A 12697-nucleotide genomic window follows, 5' to 3' on the forward strand; every position below is an offset into this window, starting at 1 on the left:
CCAAAAGACATTTCAAAGGCCTGAATGTTTAAGTACCATGCAAGTAAGTGTCAGCAATATTAGTTCATCTACAATCATCCCAGAATGTTATGCTAGGGAAGCACAGTACTTACAGGGAAGAATTCTACTCTGAGGAATAAATATTCTAAATAATAATGCTTAATGGCATTTTGGAGAGCAAACTGGAGTCTGAGACCAAGAAAAACAGCGACACCTGTTCAAAGCCAGTTCCTCGTGAACATTTAAAATTCACCTGCATAACTAATTTTTTCCACAGTTCTGCAACATCATTTTTAATTTATTTATTTATTTACATTTCCCACTAACCTTTTAAGCAATTCAATAAAAATTGGAAATTAAATCAGCTGGTACCTATTTCACCTGCAAAATCAGTTGAGGCAGACTGCAACTAATTATTTTAGTGCTAATACTAGCTAGAGTGGCATTACATACAGGAAAAAAAAACCCCAAACTTTTAAAAATGGCTGCGTTTTCTTTTGGTAGGGAAAAATCTCAACTAATTTGGCAGTAAAACTAGGGAATATGACAGCATGGTGAAAACTGAAGTGAAAAATTACTTTCAAGTTGGGAAGAAGTGAAATTATACTCTGCAAACTCATTTTTTATTTGCAGAATAACACAGTTTCTGTACTGTTTTCTGTATCATGATTTACAAATCCAAGGTAAACACAAACAACTGCAAAGACTTCACCCAAACTAATTTTCATTTTAATGTATGAAATCTATTGAAATTATCAGAAATGGTCATAAGCTAACTGAACACATAGAGCAAGTTCACATACATTAAACACAGCATACATTTCCCTTAGTACTTGTTTCTATGTCAGATTTTGCTTTACAAGAATAGAGTCAAATTCTGATGAAAATTTAGCAAAATAAACTTGGCACATAACATAAGGATTTACTATTTTACTATCCAATTAATGAATCACAATTATTCCTTAGTATGTACGATTACATTGAATACCTTAACATTTTAAACTTGCACACTACTAACTACTCCAAATTACTAAAAACATTCAAGGGAATGAAAGACATGAATGTTACAAATTACTCTACCGGTTCCAGAGACATTTTAAATGATGATAAAAGGGGAAAATGGAAGAGCAAATGTGAGAAAGAGACAACAAATGGTTGAACATATGGATTTATATATAATACATGGATTTATTTACAATAAAGGATCATCAAAGATTCAAAAGAGCAAAATCCTGTAAAGAACTGAAGATACCACACAGAATTAAGAAGGGAGAAGTGAAAGTAGAGGAACATAAGATACAGATAAAATTTTTACTATTTTAGAAAGAATGAGAATATAGAGCGGAGAGTGACTGATAAGCTTAAACCACAACAGCAGCCCAGTGAAAACACTTATCATGTAGTAAGTTTTTCCAAAAAACTTTTCTGTGTACTTCATCTTTGCAATATCAGAGGTGACTGATGGAGAACATAAATGCATGGAATGAACGAGGTGTGGAAGAATTATTCTTAAATGTTGACAATGTTTTGAATCTGTAATTAATCAGCTTCACCAATATGTTTCTCCTGACAACTCTGAAATTTTATGCATTATGTGAAGAAACTGAAAGGCCTACAACACAATATCAGAGCTGGGCAGCTGTTACAAAAAAAACTAAACCACTCTGGACTTCAGTTTATACTCCAGGCCATGCAACTGGCACTCCTGATGCTTTCAAAGAAACCTCCATATACAAATACCAAAGAGATCCCTTTCCTCACAACTGTGTTTCTGCTACTGGGACACATGAAGTGTCAGGATAAGGATTTCATAAAAATAAATAAATAAATAAATAAATAAATTTGTGATTACATTTATTACATGCCTTTGCTGTAAATCATACATAACAATTAATATACCATATATTAAGATCATATAATCCTCCTAAAAAGAATTGTTACTTTCAGGTTTAAATTCATTAGATGTAAACCTTTAATTGTTTTGGAATATTTTTTTTCTTTATGAAACACTAAGGTAGAATTTTAGACATATTATGATGCCTAACAGAGGGGTACTATAGAAGAATTAATGTTACCAACATCATGACAGGAAATGAACGTGTCACCTGAATGCAATGTGAAAGTGTTAAGAGCTATTAAAAAAACCACTTTCACTTTTCTTTTGATTTTTGGATTCTCTTACTTTTTGGATTTTTTATTTATGACAATGTTATGGGATGCATTTGTGGTGGTTTTGTTTCTTTGTTTGTTTGTTTGAAATATTATTGTAAAGGCCAGAAGGAATAAGTAAAATGCTTCTGGATCTCAATTCTGGAATGCACTTATCTGTCTTCAGGGCATCAATCACAGATGTGTTTAACTCTCATCAGATGAAAGTTAAGCATGTTCATTCCAATGATGAACATGATGAACGTGATGAAACTGAAGCAGTAATGTTACGCATAGTATCTTATGTATTTTAAATAATCTTCCGTTCAAGCTGAAAGGACTGTTACAGAAAATTAGTGCTTTGGTATAAAGTCGACCTTAAAGAGGTTGGTACACACTGTGCAGCCACACAGCCAAGGTACTTCTCAGTACTTCTCTATTTGGAGACCATAAATGAAATATACATGGGTATATGTAAGTACATACAAAATCTTTGGGAATAGCTCATTTATAGTAACTTTCTTCTTTGTGAATTCAAAATTCTAGTTTAATATTTTAGTGGTAAACAACCCGGAGTTCATGAAACATCTGTGACTTCTAAAAAAAAATATAATTTATCTCCTCTCTAACTTCTCTTAGATGTGATAATATCTGCAAATCCATACTCAAGATTGATTGAGTGGAATACAAAAAAAAAAAAAAAAAAAAGAAAGAAGTCAACTTCAGCAAGTAGAGGAGCCTAATGAAGTGATCTATCTTTATTCCTAACACCCTTTCCAACTTTTTTTGGCAGCTGACTATTGTTTTCTATACAAAACATGAATCCTTCATTCCGCACCGTTCAGGCCTCCCTTATTTATTTTGCTTTGATTTTATTCCTAAATTTACTCCATGAACCACCAAACTAGTTCATTTGTTGCTCCTCTCTTTTGAAGCACATACCTTGCTACCGGGCAGCGTCAACAGTATGTTATGCCTGCCAAACTTGGAAAGCAAAAAGTAGGATATTAAGCAGATATAGGCATAACTGCTTCCAGCACATTGCAAGAGGAGAACCTCCAGCTTTACTTCTGACAAAGGAAGTAGTCCCTGCTGAGTTCCAAAATCAAGATCTCACAGATTACACAGATTACATTCTCTCATGGCCTGTAGTACGCTCCACTGAGTATTACTCCGCCAAGTCTACTATCAAAAAAGTGTGGGAAAACTGGGGAAGAAGTAGACAGTAAGTTACTTCTAAAACATAAGACTTCAGGATTCTAGCAGACACAGTTCTAGAAATTCCTCAAGCTGCACTCAGAGGAGTATCAAACTCTCATTAACTGCTGTCATGTTTCTCGGCCTCTCCCACCCAGACTGTATCTTGGACTGCTTCTTGCAAGATACCCAAATGGCAAGTTTCTATAATCACTGAAACTTAAAACACTGCACAAAGCAACATACCTATGGTTATATATGTGCAACACTGTGAATACATAAATCAATCAACAAAACAAATGTATAGTGGCAGCATTTTTTTCCCTTTTAAGCACAAAAATGCCGTGTGTCTCTGTAGTTCTGGAAGTAATTCACGTGGGAATTTCACACTCAAAATCTTTGCATTTTTGCTCACATGAGGAACAGCAGATAGGGGATGAAACAAGTCTTACGCTTGAACCACACAGAGCAATTAATAGGCCTACTCGTTTACTTAGTTTAAGCATCTGTTCAATTTTCTGAACTCTCTATGCCATAGAAGAGTTTGAGTAAAAATTCTAGCGGGTTCCACATGCAAAGCTTAGAGGTAGTAAACAATCTCAGTAACTTAAAGCAAAAAGTTACACTTAATTTTTAAACACAGTATCTCATGCAATCCAGATAAAATATAACTATAGAAAAGCACATTTTTTCACTTGCCTGTAAAGTCTCAGAGATCAGTGTATAATCAATTGCATTTTCAATAGTTTTGCTTTTTCCTTTTAATTATAGTCAAATCTCAATTACTTAAGATCTGCAACCCAGATCCATGAATATTGTAAAGCAACTGCGCTATAGATGCTGAAACACACAAAATACCTTCCCATGAGCTACTGTCTGGAATCACAGAAGTTCACACTAGGTGCCACAAAGGCTGAGATCATTACACCCTGAATCTCTAAACTGTACTGTTCAGCTACAACACTGTGCTCTGCCCAGCATATAAATATGCGATAAAAGCCCATTGTATGTTTTTACTCCTTTTTTTTTTTTTTTTTCTTTTTTTAAGCATGCTTTCTAACTAATTACTTTCAAATTTTTCCATCCTTAACCAAGGTAGCAGTCCTGGTATGTCACCCTACTGCATTCTGTGGATTAGAGAACCTCCTTAAAAGTGCGTGTGGTCACATTGAACCCCTGGGTTCAGTGTTCAGCCTGTGTTTTGGGAGTAAAATGTACAGAAGAATGCTCTAATGGTAAGGCAAATAACAGAGCCAGAACAAATGTTGCCCTTCTTACTGAAAGTGCATGATGCCAGACCACTGCTGATCTCATACAAAGTAATCGTGCACACCAGAATGCTGGTTACATTGAAATTTCAAAAGAATTTACACTTTGCACTGAGGAAAATTGCTTTTCTGATTTATGGTTGGTTGTAACAACGGTTGTACCATAAGTGTATAAAATAGTCTCATATTTTTTCTAAACATCTAAAATATGTAATAGAAAAGAATATTTAAGTTGCTATTGGTAGTCAGCACACCACTCAGTGGGACATGGCCTACAACCAATACATATTTGGCACAAAATGGTTGTTTTACTCATTAGTGTGAGCTGTTTCCACTATGATTCAGGCAGTAACAGAAAAGCCTGCTCTAGAACAAGATCCTCTAACTCAGCTATGCTTGACTGAGATGATGTGAGGGGCACTAATGCCAAGTGTTCTGTTTGTACTTTTCATCTCTCTATAACACAGGACATTTTCAGATCTTTATGTGCATATATACACACATATCTATATATGTGGACATTAAATGGACATTAAATTGTAGAAGATATTTGTGAGCACTATTACGGAACAAAGACAACAGGAAACAGAAAACTGCACGTAAACTTGCTAAAAGCTATATTAGAGAAAAAATAAAAGCTTCATTTTGGCATTTACATAAATTCACATCCTGATACAAAGCAGTAATATAGCCCCATTTCTCCTCTGGTGATCAGGCTATCACACAGAGTTCTGGCACCCCAGCATCAGACAGGAACAGATTATGGAAAATTAAAAGACAAAGAGTACAAATCTTAAGGAGTAAACAGTGAAGACTGAAACAAAAAATAATATTCTCAACTATTTTGGAAACCAATTATCAAAATATTTTAACAATAAAAAGGGAATTTTTTTTAAATAACAAAGACTTATAAAGAGAAGCATTCATATGAAAATGAGCAGGAAAGAATTAAAAGATACTACCATCAAGAAATTCAACATTCTGGAAGCTGAGATTTTAGAAAAAAAAGTAGCTTAGACAACACACTTCCAAATACATTGATCTCTCCAATCATGCCCAAGAAGCATCCAATAAATATGACCTTTAATTTACTTTTGTTTTCAGTTGAAGTTTAATCTGCAAGGCTCAAACTAGAAACAGCGGCTAGAAATAGATGCTTAAAACTTACAGTATGCCCTGCATCTGTTCAGGAAGCAGTGGGAACCTATCATATACATAATGCAAAGAACTTGCAAATACACAATGGACAAGTTTAACTTTCTTTCAAGTAACAGAAAGGAAAGGAAAACAAACCTCTGTAATACCCTCTGCAGGACTGCAGCTCTGCTTGTCTGCTCTTAGGCAACAGAAAAGAGTAGTTAAACAGGCACCAGATAATATGACAGATTTTTATCCTTAACAAACAATAAATTACTTGCACTTTTGCAAAATCAGTTGAGCGAAGACTGAAAAACAGAGACCGAAGTGCAACATCAAATTTATATTCCATAAAAAGACTGAAATGCTAAGGATTATACCTTTGTGCAACAAAGATTTTAGATGGGGGCAGGTGGAGAGAAACACATTAAAACAGTACACAGGCTGTTACTCCATATGTGTTTGCAGGACTACAATAAATGATTTTAATCTATGAAACATCTGGGGCTAAAAATCCAATTTGTACCTTTTTTTTTTTTTATAATGGAATGGTTTTAAAGCGCCTAGCATAGCTTTTACATTATAAATCTGCACAAAACTAATAGTACAGGTCTATCCTTTAGGCTTTTTCTAGTAGTATAAAATATGCAAAATCCTACCAGGCCATATTGCCATGGGCTGTGTTGTCAAGGTGACAGAGTAGCTCCAGGGTTTGAGTGTTGCTTGATGAATCATCAGGGGATTCATGACTGCCTGATTCCAATTCCTTCGGCATCCTCCAAACAGCAGCACATGTCATGACTTTACTGTCTGAAGCTAAGCAACAGAGAATAATGTCAACAGATCATTGTATGGGAGACGTATTTTGTATACAGTGCATCAACATTGACACAAATCTATAAGTAATGCACCTCTGCTGTTTAAAACATTTAAAAATATTATATCTAGATGAATTGAAAGAATGTAGAATGCGGATAAGGATACAGACCTCAGGTTAGCAGTCAAGCCACTGCAAAACTCATAATTAGCACACATTTAGTGTGCTTTCCCTGTTTAAAGGCAAAATATAGTGCTCACGAAAACGTAACTTTTTGGGAGGCAAGTTTCCAAGCTTCATTCCACGTACTGATGTTAATGAAAATGACCAACAAGTTTCATTTCTTGAGTCGTTCACAATAAGTATTTAGACATCATTTTCATGTTTTCCTTTTCAGGGCTATCTTCAGTTGAATCTACAGCACTATGTCACATCCTTTACTACCAGTAATTGTTTAGTGATATTGCATGTTTTCCATGTAAGTACACATCTCTAATTCTAGCAAATAAAAGCAGCTTCCAAAAGAAAAACTGAACTTCCACACATACAGCAAAATTTTACAATCTATGATGAACACGCCAACTGTAGATTGAGGAGAAAATACCATATGGTCTATGCACATATGGCATTGCCCATCACCCAGTACAGCAATTTGTAGCAGCGCAAAATGGGAGGAGACCAGAGCAGCACTGCATATGCTCATGTTGTTGCAGCCTCTGGTCCAGGGTCTGCAGAAGACAAATAGGTCAGTACTACTCACTACAGCAGGAACAAAGAAACAAGCCACAGCTATGTTAAGCAAAAGCAGGGGGAGCAACTACCTGCTGGAGGATGTGTTAAACATGAAGTCCAGAGGATAAGCAGCAAAAAACGGCATGTTTTCTGTTCTTAGGTCATTTTGCATGCCTTTCTCTCACAGCTCTGTCTCCAAGTACATTTTAGCTGATTTTAGTGCTGAGTGCCTGATTACAGAGCCATGAGCAGGCGTGATCAACTTACAACAGTTGAAATGAAAACAGGAACAATTTTAATGAGTGGTTTTAAGAGAAGGACTGTAACTCTGAAAAACGCCTTCTTCGGCTAAAATTATATTAACAGGGCTAAAAATGTCTTTATCATAAAGGTTGTGAATCTGGATATTCTATATGGAAAAAAAAAAAGCACCCAAATGATAGAGAATAGGATAAAAAGCAATTGATGGGTAGTAAATAACCCCAAAATGCAAGAATGCACACGTTTAAAGAGTAGCCAAATGACATAAAAATCATAAGTAGCTAGGTCAAGCCAGTAAGAGAAAAAGGCCACTTCTGTGAGAAGGAAACGGGGGTAGGAGGTGGACTTTAAATTCAAGCACAGAATTCAGAACACACAAGCACGGGGTATTTGATAGACTGTACTAAATATAAAATATAGGTATGATGCACATAACTGTAATTTGGCATATACAACTTGACTACAGTATCAGGAGACCATGCACCTAAAGATGATGGACAGTCTCTTACTTCTTAGCATTTAACTGAACTTTTACTAATTGTAGCGCATACATTTAACTGAACTTTAACTAATTGTAGCGCATACTAACTAAACAGCTATCTCCAAATCATTTGAGGCAAATCCTTTACATTAAATCCATGTGCCACTGAACAAAGAGGAAGCAACAACAAATGGCTGCCTTCAGCGAAGGGCAAAGCAACATGCAGCATGCATTATACACCATACAAATAATAAATAAACTAAACTGAGAGTGCAATATAGTTAAAGAAGGTAAGATCTATCCAGTGTTCTGCCTCAATACTCAGTACGTGACAGAACATTAAAGAACACCACAGAGAAGTTTCTGGTAGATTATGATTACCAAAAGGTCTGTACCATACATACAAAGCATTACCTTTTCTACTAATAACAAGATCTGTGTGGAGAATCACAAAAGCAAACAGCAGAAAACAAACTACATGTTTCTCAAGCCATCCTTCCTCTCAGCACAGCACCACAAGTCTTAAGACAGCCTTGAAATGTCATGAAGAAGTTCAATGGTCAGGAAGCTGAGATTTTAGAAGAAGTAGCCCACACAAGACACTTCTGAATGCACCAATACATGTCATCTTGTCCAAGAATTGCCTAATAAATATGAACTACTGTTTACCTCTTTTTTTAGTTGAAATTTCATCTACAAGGCTCAAACTAGAAATCAGTAGCTAGAAATAGATGCTTAAAACTTAGGGTACAACGCATGACAATTTAAAAATCAACTGAATTAACTATTACTTGTAAAGTCTACTTTTTCATTTACTAGCTAGCTAATGAATAGAAATTTTTATGCAGACATTTAAAAAACAATGAGACTGATTTTAAATTATATCAAAAGGGAACAATACTCAAAGTTACTCTTACTAGAATACATTTAAGTATAATGAGATTATGATGGATATCTTACACAGCAGGTATCTGAACACAGAAACCAAAGAGACCCTTTCAACTTCTATGTGAGACACTTACAGCAATATCCAACACTGATGCTGCATTATTTTTGTTCAGATTCAGTTCAGAGTTGTCACATTTCAGTTACACAAATCTGATGTGTTATTCCACAGTTTTGGGGTGGGTGGGGTTTTTGGGGGTTTTTTTTTGGTGTGTTTTTGTTTGGTTGGTTGGTTTGTTTTGTTTTGGGTTTATTTTTTTGCCCCCTTAAAATTCTCCGATAATTGTGAAACGGACACTACAACTTTCATGATCATTTCCCACTCCATATTCTGACAGACCAACATTCCTCAGACTACAGCAGATCATATTCATATGGTTTCAACTTTTCCTGTCAGTGGAAGATGTTCACATGCTCCCAAAACTATATCAAACACTGTAATTGCTAAAATATGGACTGAATGTATGAACATTTGGTTGCCCTGCATCTGTTCAGGAAGCAGTGGGAACCTATCATATACATAATGCAAAGAACTTGCAAATACACAATGGACAAGTTTAACTTTCTTTCAAGTAACAGAAAGGAAAGGAAAACAAACCTCTGTAATACCCTCTGCAGGACTGCAGCTCTGCTTGTCTGCTCTTAGGCAACAGAAAAGAGTAGTTAAACAGGCACCAGATAATATGACAGATTTTTATCCTTAACAAACAATAAATTACTTGCACTTTTGCAAAATCAGTTGAGCGAAGACTGAAAAACAGAGACCGAAGTGCAACATCAAATTTATATTCCATAAAAAGATTGAAATTCTAAGGATTATACCTTTGTGCAACAAAGACTTTAAATGGGGGCAGATGGAGAGAAACCCATGCTCAAGCCATCTTTTCTCTCAGCACAAAACCACAAGTCTTAATACTGCCTGGAAAAGCCATTTTAACTTTGTAGAACTGCAACATTTTGAAATTCTGACGGTGTGTTCCTACTACGAAGTAACTGTTTAAAAATGTTCAGTTTCTTGCACAATCAGACTTCCAGATTGAAGACACTAAACCAACTAAACAAGCACTGGCTTGAAGATTGAGCGAGGCCAAAGGAAAAAAATCAAAAGAATCATAGAATGGTTTGGGTTCGAAGAGACACGAAAGACCATCTAGTTCAAATCCCCCTACAACAGGCAGGGACAGCTTCCACTAGACCACTTCCCTCTTCCCTTCAGGGGTTTATACCATGGTCCTTTATGAAGCAGATGCCTAAATAGGCCAAAGTCTGCTCTTCTGAAGTCCAGGGCAGTGAGCTTGCTGGGCGCCCTCCTCACTGCCCTAAGGATCCGGAACATCACAATTTCATGATCACTGCAGCCTTGGCCGCAAAGTGAAGCTTTGCAATGTGAACCTTTGAGATTCATTCACATTCCCCACCAGCCCCTCCTTGCTGGTGAGAGCAAGCACCTCTCCTCATTGGATCCTTAGTCACTTGAAGGAAGTTATCATCCAGGCACTCCTGGAACCTCCTCTATAGCTTAAACCCTGCTGTGTTGTTTCTCCAACAGATATTGGGATGGTTGATCCTGAGCCATAAACTCTCGGTCAGCTCCTCACCCGTCCCCAGACAGAGTTCCATGCACTCCAGCTCGTCATTGGAGGGTGATACCCCATCCTTGTCTCCCCTGTGTTCCTTCCTGAAAAGCCTGTGTCCTTCCATTCCAACACTGCAATAACCAACACTCCAGTCATCATATCTCCATGCTGCCAGCAAGATTATATCTTTTTATATCATGTATGCATATTGAAATCCCCCTGAAACTTGATGTCACTGAGGCTCCTATAATTCTTCGGCATTTTGAAAATCGTCAAAAGCCAGCACTGAAATTAATCTGCTTGAATTTTTAATGTGAAAAGCAATTCTACATAGGTTCTGTGTTTGTTTTCAAATTATTACTACAGATGCTGCTGTGGAGCAAGATTGAAATCTACCTTGATCCTCCAGACAGAAGATATTTGTTACAGTACTGAAAACAAGTTACCAGTTTTCCAGATTTTGCAGGCCTATCTATGCCATTCCTTGGAGCCCAGCATATTGTGTCCTCCCTGGAAAGCTGTTCAGCTGCTCTCATATGATGTGTATCTGACGCCATTTGCTCTTTGAGAAAGCAAGAGAAGCTTATCGTTTTGAAATGTAATTTGACCACACTAGATTCCTGTATTAATGGCTGTTATTATGTAGTATGATAGGCAATTATTTTTTATTAAATTTTTATCATTAAAAAGATTGCTCTAAGTCTTGTATACTAGCACATACCTCGAAAATACAATTCTAAAATTAAGGATGCCTATCAAACTTACTAGGGATCCCAACAGCACAATAGTCATTCATTCCTTCTCAAATTGTGGAATTAGTTATTTTCTTCAGTTCACACTTACAGATACAGAAATTAAAAAATACCTACCTATTTTTAATTGAGAAATGCTCCGTGAGATCTGAAATACGGGTGGGCACAGAATTTCACAAGCAGAATTTTATTCCATTCCACGCCTGTTTCACTTCATCAAGACTAGCGGTGAAGGATAAAATTCACTGTGTATCAGAAACGGACAACTCTAAAAGCCAACACATACAACTCCTTAACACTCAGCAGAGACATTATTCTCTGCTTTCAGCTGGTTTTGAAGATGCTCACAGAAAATGACAGACTGCTTTCCAGCAGCTGAATGACCCATCTATCATGACCAACTGTATGTGCATCGCAAATCTTCAGATTCTAATTTTAACTTTAGGATGAATTATGGCATTAGATACATGGCTGAAATCTGCAGAGCAGGCTTGATTCAGAGCGCTGTTAAAGTCTCCTTTCACTTCTTATGTACTTATCTAAAGTTCTGACACTTTATTAATTCCCAGATGTGTGAAACGAAAGTGGAATTACCCCGGCCTCCTACAGAAGTAATTTTAGATATGGCTAGCCTTAAGGAAGGCTTGATTTCCTTTTGTATAAGGATTTTTTTAAAAGATACCATTTTCTCCCTGGTAAAAGAGAAGACAAATGCTACTCTGAGTGAATGTGTCACTCTTATGACAGACGAAGTGGAGCCTTCCTGTGTGTCACAATTCCTCTTAATCAAATAACCACTGACAAAAAACCTACATGTATCCACAGACACAAGATAACTCTCATTGCATAGAAATCCAAGTCCCACAACAGGCTGCTCATGGCTGTATGAAAAGCTTCCTAGCAGTGTATGGTACTGCTGGAGTTACTTGTATAGCCTTATTTCCCCAGTGAAATTACAATTTTAAATTCCAGCATTACTAAGTAATTTCACTAAAACCACTGCAGTACCACTGCTTACCTACAATACCTACAAGAGAAACTGCAGATTTTCCCATCTTTTACTATCTTCTCATCACCCTACTGCACATATACATACAAAATCACATGGTAGATGTAGAGAGCTAGATGTACTATTCCAACTGCAACAACCCCCTTTTAAGCACTGTTTCCCAAGTTCATCAATACCATCTCCTGGGTAGAGAATATCATTTGCTACAATGATTGTACAGTTTCATCTACCTGGCTCTGTTGAAACAATCCAGGTTTACAAACAAGCAAATCAGAATTCAAGAAATAAGCAAATAACCCCACATTTTGGCAGCACAAATTTAGGAACGAACTACACATGATGATGGCAGCAATGAGGGTGCAATAACCAACCA

At 36.5% G+C, this 12697-nt stretch overlaps 1 protein-coding gene across 19 annotated transcripts in view; it reads right to left on the reverse strand.

The window, feature by feature from the left end:
- The window catches only part of EIPR1 (EARP complex and GARP complex interacting protein 1), a 129876-nt gene that overhangs the window by 80187 nt on the left and 36992 nt on the right, over nucleotides 1–12697 (reverse strand). For all 19 annotated transcript variants that reach the window (XR_013956693.1, XR_013956694.1, XR_013956695.1 and 16 more), the window contains exon 4: nucleotides 6410–6566. Coding sequence is in view for 1 of the 19 variants with exons in the window: in XM_080616707.1 (XP_080472833.1) it covers nucleotides 6410–6566 (157 nt within the window). In the remaining 18 variants the exon portion in view is untranslated. The remainder of the gene's footprint in view (nucleotides 1–6409; nucleotides 6567–12697) is intronic.

The sequence above is a fragment of the Psittacula echo genome (genome assembly GCF_963264785.1).
Source record: "Psittacula echo genome assembly, chromosome: 4".
Lineage (NCBI taxonomy): Eukaryota > Metazoa > Chordata > Aves > Psittaciformes > Psittacidae > Psittacula > Psittacula echo.